Here is a 16650-nt window from a genome sequence, read left to right as displayed (position 1 = left end):
CACTACTATTACCACTACCATTACCACTACCATTACCACTACCATTATCGCTACCATTACCACTACCACTATCACTACCCTTCCCTGCCGCGTTTCTCGGTCCATATTATAAATCTCAAATCATGCTAATGAACGTTCGAAAGAATAAAATTAATAATTTATTAAGAAAAATAAAATATACGTATGAAAAAAACTGGATGAACGATGGTAAGGAAAATAAGAAGAAGGAAAAGGTGTTAGTACTAGGGTCAGGATGGGGAGGTATTAATTTTTTGTTGAATATTGATTTTAATAAATACGATGTAACTTTAATTTCTCCTCGAAATTATTTTACGTTTACTCCTTTATTGCCATGTTTATGTTGTGGTACGTTAAGTGTAAATGCATGTAGAGAAAGTGTGAGCAGATTTTTAAAAAAAAATGGATGTTCAGGTAATTATTTACAACTCGAATGTACAGATATAATGTATAAAGAAAAATATGTAAAATGTATGGATAGTAACAATGAAGAGGTAAATATTATGTATGATTATTTAATAATTGCAGTAGGAGCAAAGACAAACTCATTTAATATTAAAGGGGTAGAAAAATATGCTTTGTTTGTTAAAGATGTAGATGATGCTTTACGGATAAGAAGAAAATTCTTAGAAAATTTAGAAATGTGTACATTTGAAAAAAATAATGTAATATCAGATGAAAAAAAAAAATATATGCTTCATGTAGTGATTGTAGGAGGTGGTCCTACCGGTGTAGAAGTAGCAGGGGAATTTGCTGATTTTGTTAATAAGGAAATCCGAAAAAAATATGATGATATTTTCCCACTTATTTCTATTAGTATAATTGAGGGAGGGAATAATTTACTTCCAACCTTTACACAAAGCATATCTGATTTTACAAAAAATAATTTTAAAAATTTAAATATAAATGTACTGACAAATTATTATGTAACCGAGGTAGATGAACAATATTTTACCATTCAGTCAAGTGTTAATAAAAATGAAAAGAAAAAAATTCCATATGGTCTAATTATATGGGCAAGTGGATTAGCACAAACACCACTTGTTAATAATTTTTTAAAAAAAATACCTGAACAAGTTAATAATAAAATTTTAAATGTCAATTCTCAATTAAACGTTATAGGAATAAATACTAATAATATCTTTGCCATAGGAGATTGTAAAAAAATACAACCACTTCAGTTACATCACCACACAAATGAAATCATTCAATTTTTAAATTGTTCTAAGTTAACATCTGATACCTTGAAAATAAAAGCAGAAAAATTGGCAATGACCTTTCCACAGGTAAGTGAATCCAAATGGGATTATATAAAAAATAAAACAGGGGATATGAATGAACAACAATTTCATGATTATTTATATCAAATAGATCAACATTATAAATCACCGAGCCCGACTGCACAAAATGCTAAACAAGAAGCTCGTTATTTGTCTCATGTATTTAATCATATTCTACCAGGTAAAAATGATCAGTTACTCATTCCATCATTTCAAGAAAAATGGAAAGGCTCTTTAGCATATATAGGAAATCATCAAGCCGTTGCAAATCTTCCTTTTTACGAAATTAAAGGAGGTCTCTTTTCCTTTACCTTTTGGAGGATGGTCTATATTCAATTAATGCTAACATGGAAAACTCGTTACTTCTTTTTCATCGACAGTTTGCGCACGAGGATATGCGGGCGTCCCTTTGTTAAGTGATATGGAAAATGGGTCCACTAGCACAAATACGTGCACATGCACATATGCCCATGTACACACATACACACACACAAGAAAGCCTTTTATTTCATATTCGTATGAATGGATAATGTTACTCTATGCTGATGCTGCTTACTGCTAGTGTTATTTGTACATATTAAATTGCACTGTTTGCAATTCCGTATTGCGGCAGTGCTGCACTTTGTGAAAAGTAAGCGTGCATAAGTGCATATGTAGAAATACACATGCTTGTACCATCGTGCGTAACAACTCATGAGAACGATCATTCATGTGAAAGATCCAGCATGATGTACCAGGTTGTGTATCTGCGTGCAAGCACCAGTTGCTATATATCTCAAACTTTGAAGAAAAAAGCAAAAGCACTACACGTGAATTTGAAAATGCCTATATATATATGTGCATATGTACTAAGGAATAACGAGAATAAATAAAAAAAAGGAGGGAAACTAAGCAAAAATTCTAAAAGATAACGCGGAACGTAACATATGTATGTGTATATATATATATATATATTTTTATATTCCCCTTATTTATTAGACTGTATAATGCATTATTTATTATGTCACTCTTTGCCATATTTATTATTCCACTGTTTATTTAACTGCTTTTGCAATTTTTTTATCTTTTTTTTTTTTTTTTTTTCTTTTGTTTCATTTTTTTTCCTTTTGCCCCAGCAAAGAACATTTGTTTAGTCGAAGCATTTGTTACTAAGTAAATCCATTAGTAGACGCATATATACTTATTAAAAAAAAAGAAGAAAAGCAGTCCATACAAAACATAAGATAATAAATATGTGCCTCAAACATATGCATAAATGTGCGGGATACTTGAATGAATAACACAATTAATGCAAATGTGGTTAATACGTGTACATATGGCGCCAGTACGATACATAGTAAAGCTGGAGTAAGCACGTACGTACGTATGTATGCATGTAGGCATATACACATATATATATGTACATATGTACGGGCTTCAAATAATTGAAGCATTTAACAAGTCCTTTTCAAACTGCTCTAATTCCGCAGCGTCAAATTTATTCGAGTCTATATCAAATTCCATATCGTCAGCAAAATTTATATCGTCTATGTTTATATCATCTGATTTAAACAAGTCATATGTATCATTTTTTATTTTATTCGAACACACATCCACCAAGTTACCCTCAACATTCATCTTGTTCTTTATCTCTACATTTTTCCCGTGTTCATAATATTCGTTATTTCGTTTGCAGCTTATTTTATTAATATGCTCAACGGGCAGGGAATACTCCTTTACACTCACCGTCTCGTCTTCCTCTCCTTCCACTACTCTTTCCTCTTTCATTTTGTTCCTTTCCTTGGACAGCTCCAATATACTTGTACCGTGCTGGTTATTATGAACAAATGTATTCTCACCTTCCCATTCATTAGCTATTTCATTTGTAGAACCATTAGAATTAATATTGAAACTAAAGCTAAGCATATTGTTGCTACCGTAGTTTGAACCAGAATTATTTCCCCTATTTATGTAATTCTCATGGACGCCTAAAAAGTTTGCCTCCTTTGTAGAGGGAAATATAGAATCTACATGCCGCTTATATTTATTGCTATCCATTTCATTATTTTTACCATTCACGATGCTACTCACATCAATGTTATTACGAAATGAATGCAATGGTTCACTATTATTTTCCTTTAACTCAAAAATTAATGATTCATTTTTTTTTTTAAGATTATCAACCATAGGAACAAGCTTTTCTCTATTTTTCATGTCAGTAGAAACGACATTATCAAGTTCATTGGGGTAAAACAAAATTTCATCCGTCTTTATTCCTCCTGATAATATATTTTTTGTTGTTAAACTACACTTGTCAAGTTCGTTTCGTTTTGTTTCTATCTCGTGCGAGGAATACGCCTTTACTTTTCTGCATGAACCTTCCTCGATTGCCGTACCAATATGTACCATACCTTCCCATGGCAAGTTATCATGTATTGACACTGCTCCTACGTGTTCTACTTCTACGTGTTCTACTTCTACACGTTCTGCTTCTATTCCTTTCCTATTTATAACATGTTCGTTCTCTTCCGTAGCGAATCTTTGCTGCTGCTTGTTCTCATTTCTACCTGAGTTATTTACTCTTATATTAGAATTACTATGGAACAGTTCATCTACTGTTAAATTACATATTCCCTGGTAAAAGCAGGAATGCTGGTCTATGTTACTCTGAACATCCATTCCGCAAATCCTTTCACTTACTTCATGTGATTCATTCAATAATTTTAAATTCTGTTCTGAATTAGGCTCTGATGGTATTTTATTGTTTTTATCATTTTTATCATTTTTATCATTTTTCTCGTTTTTGTCATTTTTTTCCTTCTGTAGAGGAGTACCCTCATTAATGAGCATCTCCTTTATTGGAGCACTTAAATTTGGTGCATCATTTAGTTTTACATTTTGCTCGGGCATATCACTATTTTGTTCTTCAAACGAAATGCTATCACAGTGAAATTTATCAGAGGATACGCCAGTGTCTTCTTTTTTGCTACCATTGCTGTTATTACACCATCGGGTGATATCACTACCATTATTACAACTTTTACGAGTATGCGTTTGATGAGCCAAAAAGTTGTTCAGGCTGCTCATCTTTTCGCTTAAGTGCATGTAAACATCTCTGTCCATATAGAAGTTTAACCCATTTATTTTGGTCTTCTTTATGGAACCTTTTCCATCAAATGACGACATTGATACGTATTCATCTGTACTGTTATCTTTCTTAGATAAACCAATTATATTATTATGAGGATTACCACGTAACGTAGTCCTTGAATATGTATCTCCTTCTTTGTTAAGTATCACCTTTTCTTTATTCTTTTTACTTATAGAATGATTTAACTCAAACAAACTATTTGAATTCGTATAGCTATTTATGTTATTTACACTTTTTAAATTAGCACAATTGTCTATAGTATCCAGGTGTATATCATGATCTCTTTTAGTAGCATAACTCTTCTCATCAAGTGAGTTTACTGCATTGTTTTCCTTTTCTAACCTCCCACCGGTGCTTACTCTGTTTGTTCCTTTACAGCTTTGGTTACTACATTGGTTACTACGTTCAGAGGATTTCTCGTTCTTTGGGATGCAAGCTTGGTCTATATTGATTTGAGCATTACCATCATTGGGACTGACGCGGAGATCACTATGTCGACTGCTTCGTCGACTGCTTCGTCGACTGCTTCGTCTACTGCTTCGTCTACTGCTTCGTCTACTGCTTCGTCGACTGTTTCGACTGCTTCTTCGAATGTTATTGTGTTCATCCCTGTGAAAGTTTCTCTGACTGTTGAATCCGCTGATATCCAAGGGAAAGGCCGAATTAGAGCTACCACTTAGCATGTTTATCTGTTCGTTTGACTGTTTGCTCATTTGTCTGCTCACATGCTTTTCGTAAATGGCATCGGCAATTTCGTTATATATAATATCAATGTTAAAAAAGTACGACTTCCAAAAATCAGTTTCATGCATATAAAAAGGAACTAAAAAATTTTTGGTGCTTAATAAATTATTATCTTCTTTCATGATTTGTTCACTTTGTTCTTTTTTCTTTAACCAGTTAAAATTATAATCCTGTAAAATATTGGTATTATATATTCTATTTCTATCTAAATTTAATTTTAATATTTTTTGATACACCTCTTTTTTCAAATTTTGATCAGGTAAATTTAATGGAAATCCTTGGTCGTATTTCTTCCTGTAAATTTTCGAAATCATAATATCTGCTTTTTTCCATGGAACAATTTTAGAGAGATAAAATTTTTTATTACTTGCTGATCTGTCGTCCGCATCGTTTCCAAGGTTACCACAGTTGTTCCCGCTGCTATTCTTATTACTATTGGTGCTGCTATTAATTTTGCTGCTTCCATAAGTGCTGCCACTGGTGCCACCATTTTCTCTGTTATTACCTCTGTTATTTCCTCTGTTATTTTCTCTGTTATTGCCACTGTTATTTCCACTATTATTGCCTCTGTTATTTCCACTATTATTGCCTCTGTTATTTCCTCTGTTATTTTCTCTGTTATTACCGCTGCTATTGCCTCTGTTATTACCGCTGTTATTGCTATCCCCACTTGTGTTATTCAGCTTATCTTTATATATATCCCCTACAATTTTTTTTATATTGTTAAAGCCGCTCATAAACTTTTCATTGTAATAGTGTAACTCCGAAAAGTCTTTATTATTTATATATTTATTATTTATGATATTTATTTTATCCTGTAAGCTATCTTTATAACTTTTGTCTTCATTGTTTTCACTTATTTTACCATCGCTATTATATTCTTCATTATTACAACTCGACTTAGTAATATTGTTTGTACCTAATTCTTGAAATGTCGTATTTAAATTTTCCGCTTTTTTTTTTATTTGGTCACTTACCTCTTTCCACAGGGAGTACATTGTTTATACACAAAAAAAGGGGAAAAAAATGGGCAAATATTCGGAGCAAAATTGGCAAAAATTAAGGAATAAATGAAAAAATTTAGATCAAATAATTCAAAAACAAGGGAACAATTCAAAAATGAACCTCCCCTACTGTTTTTCGTTCTTGAAAGGATGCACTTTTTAAAGGACAGGAAGTTCACCTTGCATAATGAGATTTATTAAGACAAAGAGGAAATTAATTCAACAAAAAATTCAAAAAAAGGGAAACGAAAAAAAAAATAAAATAAAAAAAAATAAAATAAAATAAAAAAAAATAAAATAAAATAAAAAAAAATAAAATAAAATAAAATAAAATAAAAAAAAATAAAATAAAATAAAATAAAAAAAAATAAAATAAAATAAAATAAAAAAAAAGGTTAAAAATTAAGAATGGTTTACTAATGGAGAAACAAACCATAAAAATATAAATATATAGAAAAGCAGGAAGTGTAAGAAGTATAAATACATGTTTGTACCTATTCATAGATACATATATATATAGACGTAAACGTACTATATACACGTGTATATTTTTTAGCAAACGATGTGGAACTTTTTCTTCCTTTTGTTGCTTATGAGTTGCTGAGAATCAAAATAAACTTTTTTAAGTGCCGTAAAAATTAGAAATATTAAAACGATTTATATATATATATATATATATAACACAACATATGCTCCCAAGGCGTGCTAAAATTGATGTAGACTTTTTTTAAAATGATATCTTTTCCAAATGATAAGAGGAAAAAAATATGAGAAAAGGGGAAAAAAAAAAAAAAAAAAAAAAGGAAAAACGTTATACTATAAATATTTTGAATGTTCTTCTGTCGACATTTTAAACCAAGTAGTATCTACTTTTTTTTTTCTTTTTTTTCTTTTTTTTTTTTTTTTCCACTCCCCCTTCCAAATTTAATTGTTAATACTTTTTACTAGGAAAGGCGAAGAAATGCAAAAGAAAGAGGGATAGCAGAAAAAAAAAAAAAACAATTTCATTTATTTAAAACAAACTCCTTTATATCAATATTGTTAATAATATATAAGTAAATATATATAAATATATATACATACATATATATATATATATATATATATATATATGTCAATTAACTTTTACAGAAAAAATTAAGTGGTGTTCATAGTTTAATACACGATAGAAAATTAATTCGCGTTAAGATTTGTACGATAAAGTACTCACACATACACATTTTCGTAGTTTATATATATATATATATATATATATATATATAATATATATATATATATATATATATATATGCATATATATGTATTCATACGAATATATACGTATATGAACACGTATACCTGTACGCGTGCGTATATATACATATATATATGTAGTATATTTTTACTTTTTAATGAATTACAATGGGAAAGAATAAAATAAAAGAAAAAAATGGTATATGGTGACATAGCATATACTAATTACGCTTTACTTATACATGAAAATTTTTTTTCTTAAGTACATAACAAATTCGAACATGTCGAAATTTTTATTTTTTTTTTATATCATTCAAGGAAAAGAAATTTTTTTTTTTTAAATTAATAAATACGTGTTTATTTGTTGTTATGTCAAATGTATTACTGCCATCATTACTAGTGCAGTACGGGTATTTATATATATGTATATTTTTTTTTTATAACGCTTTTACAATTTATTTATAATTATAATTTTATGTAGTTCTTAAAGTTATATATATAATGAATAAAAAATAAAATATACAAAAAGCATATGGAATTCTTTGAATAGAAATAAATATATATGTATACTACAATGAAGGTGTTCATGTTATGAGTAAATTAACATATTTGCAAAGCGAACATACGTGTACATGCGTGTATATATATATGTATGTATATATATATGTAAGCGAATATATGAATATACGATTTTATATGCTGACATATTTAATACAAGTGTGAGTTAATTTTTTCGAGAATGCTTTCATATTTAACAAAGTGTGTTGTAAGCCTCTTGATAGAAGTTTACAAGGACAAGGTATAATGTTTTAAGAACAACCAATATAAAGGTGTGTTCTTTTGATGTGTTAAGAGATACACACATGTAAGCATATGTATATATATGTATGCATACCTATACATATGTACTTATTTAAATGTGAGGGACGAATGAACTAGTCGACATATATATATATATATATATACATATATGTATGTGTTTATGTATGTATATACATTAAAACTTTTACACATCTTTTGAGGAATCCGCACATTATATATATATATATATATATATATATATATATATAACCCTATAAAAAGAGTAGATATGCGTAGCCATATTGTTCTTTCTTTTAACGATATAAAAATAGTGTGAAAATATAATGTGAATGAATTAGAAAAATTAGTTGTAAATTTTAAGTGATAAACATAAAAATTAAAAGAGAATAAAATAAAAAAAAAAAAAGCTTGTAATTTTTGAGAGTCGCCATAAATCATGTTTTACAAGGAACGGAAGTTTTATGTGCCCCATTAAATGAAAGGCGCTATATACATGTACATATATTGTGCAATCAGTTCAGTAGAAAAAATATACATACATATATATATATGTACATACTTGCATATATAAATGTGTGTATGCCTGTGTGCTTGTAAATAGATACGTCACACAACAATGAACGAAGAAATAATTAAAAATATAAAATTAAATAATAATTTTTTAGAGTTTGAAGAAATAATAAAAGACATAAACACACCATTTAGATTTATTGACTTAGTAGAAATACCATGTGTACCTTTGGTTGACATATATGGGTTATCTCTCCTAAGTAATGAAGCATATTTAGAATATAAGAGTGGTTTAAGAGAAGATAAATTAATAGCTGACGATGAAATTAGGTTAACTTTATTTTTTGCAATAAAATTATATAAAAGAAATGTTATAAAAATAAAGTTTCCTTCATATTATGATATAATCGAGACCTTAAAATTTGATCCAGTGTCTGTAACTATTGGACTATTTAATCAATTTTATTTCGAAACTGCATATGAGCTATGTAATATATTACCTGCCAGTGAGTGGCCTTCCACAAATTTTTACGATATATTAAGAAAAGCAGAAAAAACAAGAATGCATTTCTTAATTAACAACAAAACGAAATTAAATTCATATTTTTTAGAAGGTCTTACAAACAAAGAAAAAAAAATTTACAAGTATTTTCTTGAAGGTACTTCAAAAGAAAGAGAGGTACTCAATAAAGAAACAACTTTATTTTATTTTTATGAAAAAGAAAAATGTTAGAACTCGAGAATAAACGGGGATATACCTTATTTTTTATGTTAATATAGAGCTGTATCTAAAAAAAAATGTATATATATATATATATATATATATAAATCAGTGTACGGAGGATTGTCAGAGATAGTTATTTAACACAAGAAAGGTATATGCAAAAAGTTATGTAATGTAAATTATGAACACTGCGTTGTAAATTTGGACAACTGTTTATTTTGCTTCTTATTCCCATTTATTCCCTTTTAATGCTTTCTCTCTTTTTTTTCAACCATTATATTCTTCTTCCTATTAATATTATGCTTCACTACTTCGTTGTTAACTTTACATAACTTCTTTGTTTCACTTTTAATACTGTGCATATTGTTATGCATGAAGTTTATGATGTTATTTTTATTATTATACCTATAGTAGTAAGTAAATACTGCTTATTTAAATTTATTATTAATCATCTAGCTTTTTTTTTTTTTTTTTTTAATTATTGTTTTATTATGATTTGTTAATTAAAAGTAAAATAACTATGTTATTTGAGAATAATTTTTTTTTCGTGATGTTTTAAAAATAAAACCACATTAAATATGTAGATATAAAAATAAAAAAAAAAAAAAAGTGTCATAAAGACATGATGACATAAAGACATAATGACATAATGCCATAATGACATAATGACATAATGACATAATGACATAATGACATAAAGACATAATGACATAAAGACATGATGCTATAAAGACATGATGCTATAAAGCCATAATGTCATAAAGACATGATGACATAAACTCATAATTATGAAATATCATAATTCTTATTATTGTAACAAACCGTTTTTTCAGCTCTAATATGTTTTATATATAAGTGGATGTAAATACCATTTCCACTTCCTTAATTGTCTGTTCATAAAATTATTAACAGGTAATAAATAAATAAAAAGAAAAAAATGACGCAGAGCTTTAACACACATATATGTGGAACTTTTGAAAATTTTTCCTTTTTTTTTTGTATTAAATGCAAATTTATTTAACAACGTAGTTTTCCAGGTGAATATGTGTTTATAAAAGAAACTAATTAGTTCTTAAAAGGAAAAACAAATGATTCTCATACTAATGTAAACATCTGAAAACATATTTAAATGCTACAGGATGAGTAACAAATAAGTACAAATTTTAATTGATCTGACTTATAACTTGAATTATATCAAAAAAAAAAAAAAAAAAAAAAAAAAAAAAAAAAAAAAAAAAAAAAAAAAAAAAAAAAAAAAAAAAAAAAAAAAAAAAAATAGAATAATAAAATAGAATAATAAAATAGTCAAATAAATAATATGGTGAAAAGTAAGGTAATTATGGCAAAATATGGTGAAATATGCTAAAAATGGGTAAAATAAAGTGACTAAAAATGGGCATTTTGGGAGGGAAAATAAATGCAACACAATAAACAGAAAATTCAATTATTTAAAATATGACATATATGGACACAATAAATAATCTTTAAAATAAACTAAAGATTCGAACTAAAACTTGCACTAAATACTAACTCTACACAGCACTGTAATAAAAAATACTAAAATCAAAAAAAAGAAAAACTATATAAAAATAAAAAAAGGGAGTAAAAGGTTAACAAGTATGGTCAATAAAAACCATCGTTAATTTAACAAGGCATTATGGAGAAACATTAAACTGCATACGAATCCTGTCGTATATATTTGTACTTGTACATATGAATTTATACATATATATATATATATATATATATATATGTGCTATAACATTTAAATATTATGTACATAATACACATGTGTGAATGGATGAAAAAAATTAGTATGCAATGTAAAAGAAAGAAAGAACAAATTAATAAAATGAAGAACTTGATTATATTAACATAAATTAGCACAAAATAAGGGACTTGTGTTAAAAAAAAAAAAAAAAAATCGGCAGACAAAAAAAAAAAAAAAAAAAATTGAAAAAATAGAAAAAGAAAAAATAAAACACAAATGAAGAGAAACGAAAAGAAGAAAACAAATAAACAGAAACGAAAAGAAGAAAACAAATAAACAGAAACGAAAAGAAGAAAACAAATAAACAGAAACGAAAAGAAAAAAACAAATGAAGAGAAACGAAAAGAGGAAAATAAATGAAGAGAAACGAAAAGAAAAAAACAAATAAAGAGAAACGAAAAGAAAAAAACAAAATAAAAGTAAAGCTGAGCAAACAAACGAAAAATAAAAAAAAAAAAAAAAAAAAAAAATGGAACAAGCTGCATTCACACAAGCTGTACATACACATAGAAGTTACTCTTCATAAAAAAAAAAAAAAAAAGGTAACTTCCTTCAAATATAATCTTATTAAAAATTGTTATTCTGTTTTGCATTAAATAAATAAAAATATGCTTAATTTTCCTCCCTTTATTTTATAGATATATTTATATATATATATATTTTTTTTTTTTTTTTTTTCTTGTTTAGCGTAAACTTTATTTTTACTTTTCTGTAACTTTTAAATATAAACAACCAAGTAAGGTAACAACACCAAGAGCATTCATTCCATATGCTACTGGGAAATATTTCTTTTCTCCTAAGTTCTCATAGACCACATTTGTTAAATAGGTCAGGTAGAAATTGAGAATTAAACAAAGTGCACTAAATGCAAACATAATTCCACACAATTTTCCAAAATGTTCCTTTGAATATTTTTCATCCACATAGCAATAAAAGCATGAGAAGGCGAAAGAAATAAAAAGGAAAAAGGTAAACATGGCTAACATTCTGAAAAATACGCTATCAAATAGTATAAAAATATATGTTAATAGTATAAATATATTATTTACTATTATACTATATATGGATCCCAACTTTCCAGCTAGATATCCAAAAAAGGGCGTAGGTATAAATGATAAAACTGTAGATAAGGAAAATAAAGTTGTATAGTCATAATTATTCCCTACAAAAAAAGATCTATTTGTTTTTATAAAATAATCAAATCTGATCATACTGGAACTGCATATAAAAACTGTAATAAGGTATTCCCATTTTTGCGGATGACTCCATAATGTTTTAATATTTTCCCAAAAGGAGGTCTTATCATTGTTACTGTTATTGTTATTATTGTTGTTATTCTTGTTGTTATTCTTACTGTTACTGTTATTATTCTTATTTTTATTATTCTTATTCTTCTTATTATGATGTTTCTTCTTTCCACTTTCTATATTATCCATTTCATTTATGATAGCTAGGTTATGTTTTTTATCAGTACTAGATGATCCGGTGCCCCCTTCACTATTTATAGGTGATAACATATTACCGCTTTTACTTGGAACAATAAATATACCCACAAGAAATGAATATAAAATACATGTACACATATAAAAAATGCATAATATATAAAATTCATCTTCTTTAAAATTAAATGTATAAAAAAAGCCAATCTTTAAAAGTAAACCAATAGCAAAACCAGTAGATCTCGCTGAACCCAAAATACCAAAAATTAGCGATTCTTGACCTGGGAAATATTTCGATATTTTTAAAAGAGGAATAAAAGATAAATCTGCTGATACACCCAATAATAGAAAAAATAAGTACCAAACATAGGAAAATTTTAAAATGGTTAAAATCAAAAAGGCTATTGTTAATATTATCTGTCCACACAAGAAACATACTTTTTCTCCAAAAGTATCTAATACATAACCACTAACAGATGATAAAAAAAAATGAACAAAGAATGATAGGGTAAATAAATTATTTACAGCTGCATCTCTGTTTCCACATGTTGTATATGAAATCTTATCATCTACACGAAATGTTTGAACATCATCATTAGGACCACATAACTCACTAAAAGCTCCAGTTTTATATATGATTGGTTGCCACCCACTAAATCCTGCATGTACAAATGTAGCAACTGATGCAACCAGGGAATATAAAGACAATGCCACCCATTTGTTTACTTTTAAATCATTTATATTGCTCCCACTATATTTCATATGGGCTATGTCTTCCTTCAACATTTTTGACGGCATTTTTTTTTAATACACTGATTTTCGAAAGTGGTATATATAATATAAACGCATGGACTAATAATGCCTGTACATGCGCATTTAGTGTCGTGTAGTTACACTTCTTGCAGTATCTGCAGTGTATACCAACATGCGTACATATACATATATATATATATATATATATATATATATTTATTTATTTATTGAACTGTTCAGCTTTTACAAATTTAGCTATATATGCAATTTTTCAATATTTCTCCTATATATGCAACTTTTAATTTTTCTGCTGTTTTAACTATTTGAGATATTTGTGCTATTTGTGCTATTTGTGCTATTTGTGCTATTTGTAGTATTTGTACTATATTTGCTATATTTGCTATATTTGCTATATTTGCTATTTTGCTATTTTGCTATTTTACTATTTTCGCTATTTTCGCTATTTTTACTATTTTTAATATAAATACAACATGAAATTTTTTTTTTTTTTTTCTCTTTAAATATATAAAATTGTTGAAGTTACTTGGCTTGAGCTCTACAAATATTTCATAGAAACACGAAAAAAAATAAATAAAAATCATTCAAAAATATTTATTTAAATTTGTATAGAAAAAAGCGTATTGAACTTACAGATTGCTTGTGGCTACTTAACACAAAACAAAAAAAAAAAAAAATAAATAAAATAAGATGAATAGAAAAATGCACTTTTTTAAATATATACAATCGAATATATTATAATTGTATATATATATTTGTATATATACGTAAATATATATACCTAATATACTTAAATATGTTTATAAACATAATTTATATATATAGAATTGTATATATTTTATATTTGTAAATACCGGGGCCAAATGCTTACAAGAATGAAAAGTAAATATGTATAGTTGAATGCATAATAAAAATATGGAATTCTTAAAAAAAATTATATTCGCACTTATAAAAAACCAGTAGTAAAATTTTTTATATATAGTTCTTTTCGAAAGGGCAATATTTCATTTTAAAAATTTAACGTGCTTTTATATTTTAAAGAATTATTTTATTTTTATTTTTTTTCCGCATTACTTTCCTTTCTTTTCCTATTTTTATGTTTTTTTTCTTTTTTTTCTTTTTTTGGGTTTCTTTTGTATCTTTTGTTTTTATATTTAAGTGGTTTGTTTTTACACAGAGTGGATCATTTATTATATTCCTTGATTTTTTTCAAAAAAGGAAAAAATTCAAGTAAAACAGAAAGAGTAAAAACTGAAATTTTGTTTATTCCTCTAATATTAAACATGCTTTTATTGCGCTGTTATTTCATTATATATTTTTTTTTTTAAATATATATATATATATATATATTTATATATATTGTACAACAATTTCGAGTAAACAAAAAAAATTCGTTAAAAATTAATTTTTTGAAAAGAAACAGAAAAAAGATTTAAAGAAAAACAAAATTTGCTATAGCTCATATGTACCGTATGTATGTATGTATGTCCATAAAAAGAAGCTTCTCTTTTTAGTTTTTAGGAAGATATATATAAAATCCATTTATCTATTATGTACAGCTAACACATAATACTGTAACTCTTAATAATATTACAACATAAATGAAAAAAAAAAGAAAAAAAAAAAAAGGCATATGTGGGTGTATACACACGTATGCGTATGTATGGATAAATATTTGTATATACATATATATATACACATTTGAATATATATTAATTTGCATAAACCAGGTTAATTTAACTTTGTCATATCTAGTGCGTATATGCGAAAGTGAAAACTCAAAATAATACAAAGAATGGAAATTATGTATATAGATTCATTTAATTGCGCAATATACATTTTTTCGAAGGATCACACCCCATCTTAACAAAACAAATAATCTTAAGCTGCACAATTTTGTAGTTATACCTACGTACGCAAACGTACATGTTATGCGTATTATATATATATATATATATATATATATATGTATATATGTATATGACACACATGCTTTCTTTCCGTTCTTGATGTTTTAATTTTGCCCATTCCACAATTTTTATAAAAAATTTGAAACTTTGCGTAAAATTCAAAAGTAAAAAATCATATATATATTTTTTTTTTTCTTTTCCGGTAAACTGTGCTACATTTCTATCATTTGTTAGTCTTCTAAGTTATTAAAAGATGCTAAATCTTCATTAAAAAATAGTTCATTACATCCTTTTTTATTTGCATCTAAGCACTTGTCAACCCATTCACTATATACATCAATGCATTCATCCAAACTAGTAATTTGATTCACATATTTTACTCCGCATTTTAAACACATAAGTTCGCCTATTCCTTTTGACCTATGCCTAAAAAAAAAAAAAAAAAAAGGGGAATAATAAAATATGTAAAAAGTGGGGTGTTAAAAATAGGCAAAATATGTACAAGTCAGGAAAAAAAAAAAAATATATATAATAATAATAATAATATAATAATGTAATAATAATAACAATAACAACAATAACAACAATAACAACAATAACAACAATAACAACAATAACAACAATAACAACAATAATAATAACAACAATAACAACAATAATAATAACAACAATAACAACAATAATAATAATAACAACAATAACAACAATAATAATAATAACAACAATAACAACAATAATAATAATAAATAAAAAAAAATAAAAAATGGATGGACACACCAAACTCATTTTGCTTTTGAGCCAAAAAGGGGAATTAGCTGTGTGTACACAAGTACATATGTATAAAAACTTAAATATAACAGGTACTTATATTCACACGTATATACGTATATATATGTACACTCATATATATATATATATATATATATATATATATATATATATTTTCCCTTTTTCGGTTACAATTTGACATCCACTGATTTTTTATAACTGCAAAAAGGACAATTAAACTGTTTGTCAAGCTTTAAAGGCCTTTTTTTCCTTGGTTTTACTTTTTTGACTTTGCTTCTACCCATATTGTTCCACCCGAATTTTGCTCCTAACTTGCTCTAATTCTGTTCTTATATTGTTCTAATTTTTTTCGTTTTTCTTTTTTTACGGTTTTATATCTATACAAAATTTGTAATTGTGTGCATTGCGTTGAAGTCATAAAGCGGCGTCCTCGATTGTTTGTAAGAGAGGGTAACATATACATATATATATACATACATATAGGTATGTAATATATGTATATATA

The 16650-nt window shown here is 26.7% G+C and overlaps 5 protein-coding genes across 5 annotated transcripts; 2 read left to right on the top strand and 3 right to left on the bottom strand.

Moving 5' to 3' along the window:
* Nucleotides 1-464: 464 nt before the first annotated feature.
* Nucleotides 465-1718, top strand: MKS88_001936 (type II NADH:ubiquinone oxidoreductase; the record flags this gene model as incomplete). The annotated part of the gene is made up of 1 exon (XM_067214906.1): nucleotides 465-1718. The coding sequence occupies one exon, from the start codon at nucleotides 465-467 to the stop codon at nucleotides 1716-1718; it is 1254 nt and encodes a 417-aa protein (XP_067074237.1).
* Nucleotides 1719-2714: 996 nt separating this feature from the next.
* On the bottom strand, nucleotides 2715-6170 carry MKS88_001935 (BSD-domain protein; the record flags this gene model as incomplete). Its single annotated transcript, XM_067214905.1, has 1 exon — nucleotides 2715-6170. One exon carries the CDS (start codon nucleotides 6168-6170, stop codon nucleotides 2715-2717), a length of 3456 nt encoding a protein of 1151 aa, XP_067074236.1.
* A 2677-nt stretch (nucleotides 6171-8847) lies between these two features.
* Nucleotides 8848-9474, top strand: MKS88_001934 (GINS complex subunit Psf3; the record flags this gene model as incomplete). The annotated part of the gene is made up of 1 exon (XM_067214904.1): nucleotides 8848-9474. The coding sequence occupies one exon, from the start codon at nucleotides 8848-8850 to the stop codon at nucleotides 9472-9474; it is 627 nt and encodes a 208-aa protein (XP_067074235.1).
* Nucleotides 9475-11937: 2463 nt separating this feature from the next.
* On the bottom strand, nucleotides 11938-13461 carry MKS88_001933 (major facilitator superfamily-related transporter; the record flags this gene model as incomplete). Its single annotated transcript, XM_067214903.1, has 1 exon — nucleotides 11938-13461. The coding sequence occupies one exon, from the start codon at nucleotides 13459-13461 to the stop codon at nucleotides 11938-11940; it is 1524 nt and encodes a 507-aa protein (XP_067074234.1).
* Nucleotides 13462-15586: 2125 nt separating this feature from the next.
* MKS88_001932 (transcription elongation factor 1) lies at nucleotides 15587-16429 on the bottom strand (the record flags this gene model as incomplete). The annotated part of the gene is made up of 2 exons (XM_067214902.1): nucleotides 15587-15782; nucleotides 16317-16429. The coding sequence occupies 2 exons, from the start codon at nucleotides 16427-16429 to the stop codon at nucleotides 15587-15589; spliced, it is 309 nt and encodes a 102-aa protein (XP_067074233.1).
* Nucleotides 16430-16650: the final 221 nt, after the last annotated feature.

The sequence above is a fragment of the Plasmodium brasilianum genome, chromosome 7 (genome assembly GCF_023973825.1).
Source record: "Plasmodium brasilianum strain Bolivian I chromosome 7, whole genome shotgun sequence".
Lineage (NCBI taxonomy): Eukaryota > Apicomplexa > Aconoidasida > Haemosporida > Plasmodiidae > Plasmodium > Plasmodium brasilianum.
The sequence above is the reverse complement of the archived record's forward strand: the minus strand, read 5'-3'. Positions and strand labels throughout refer to the sequence as shown.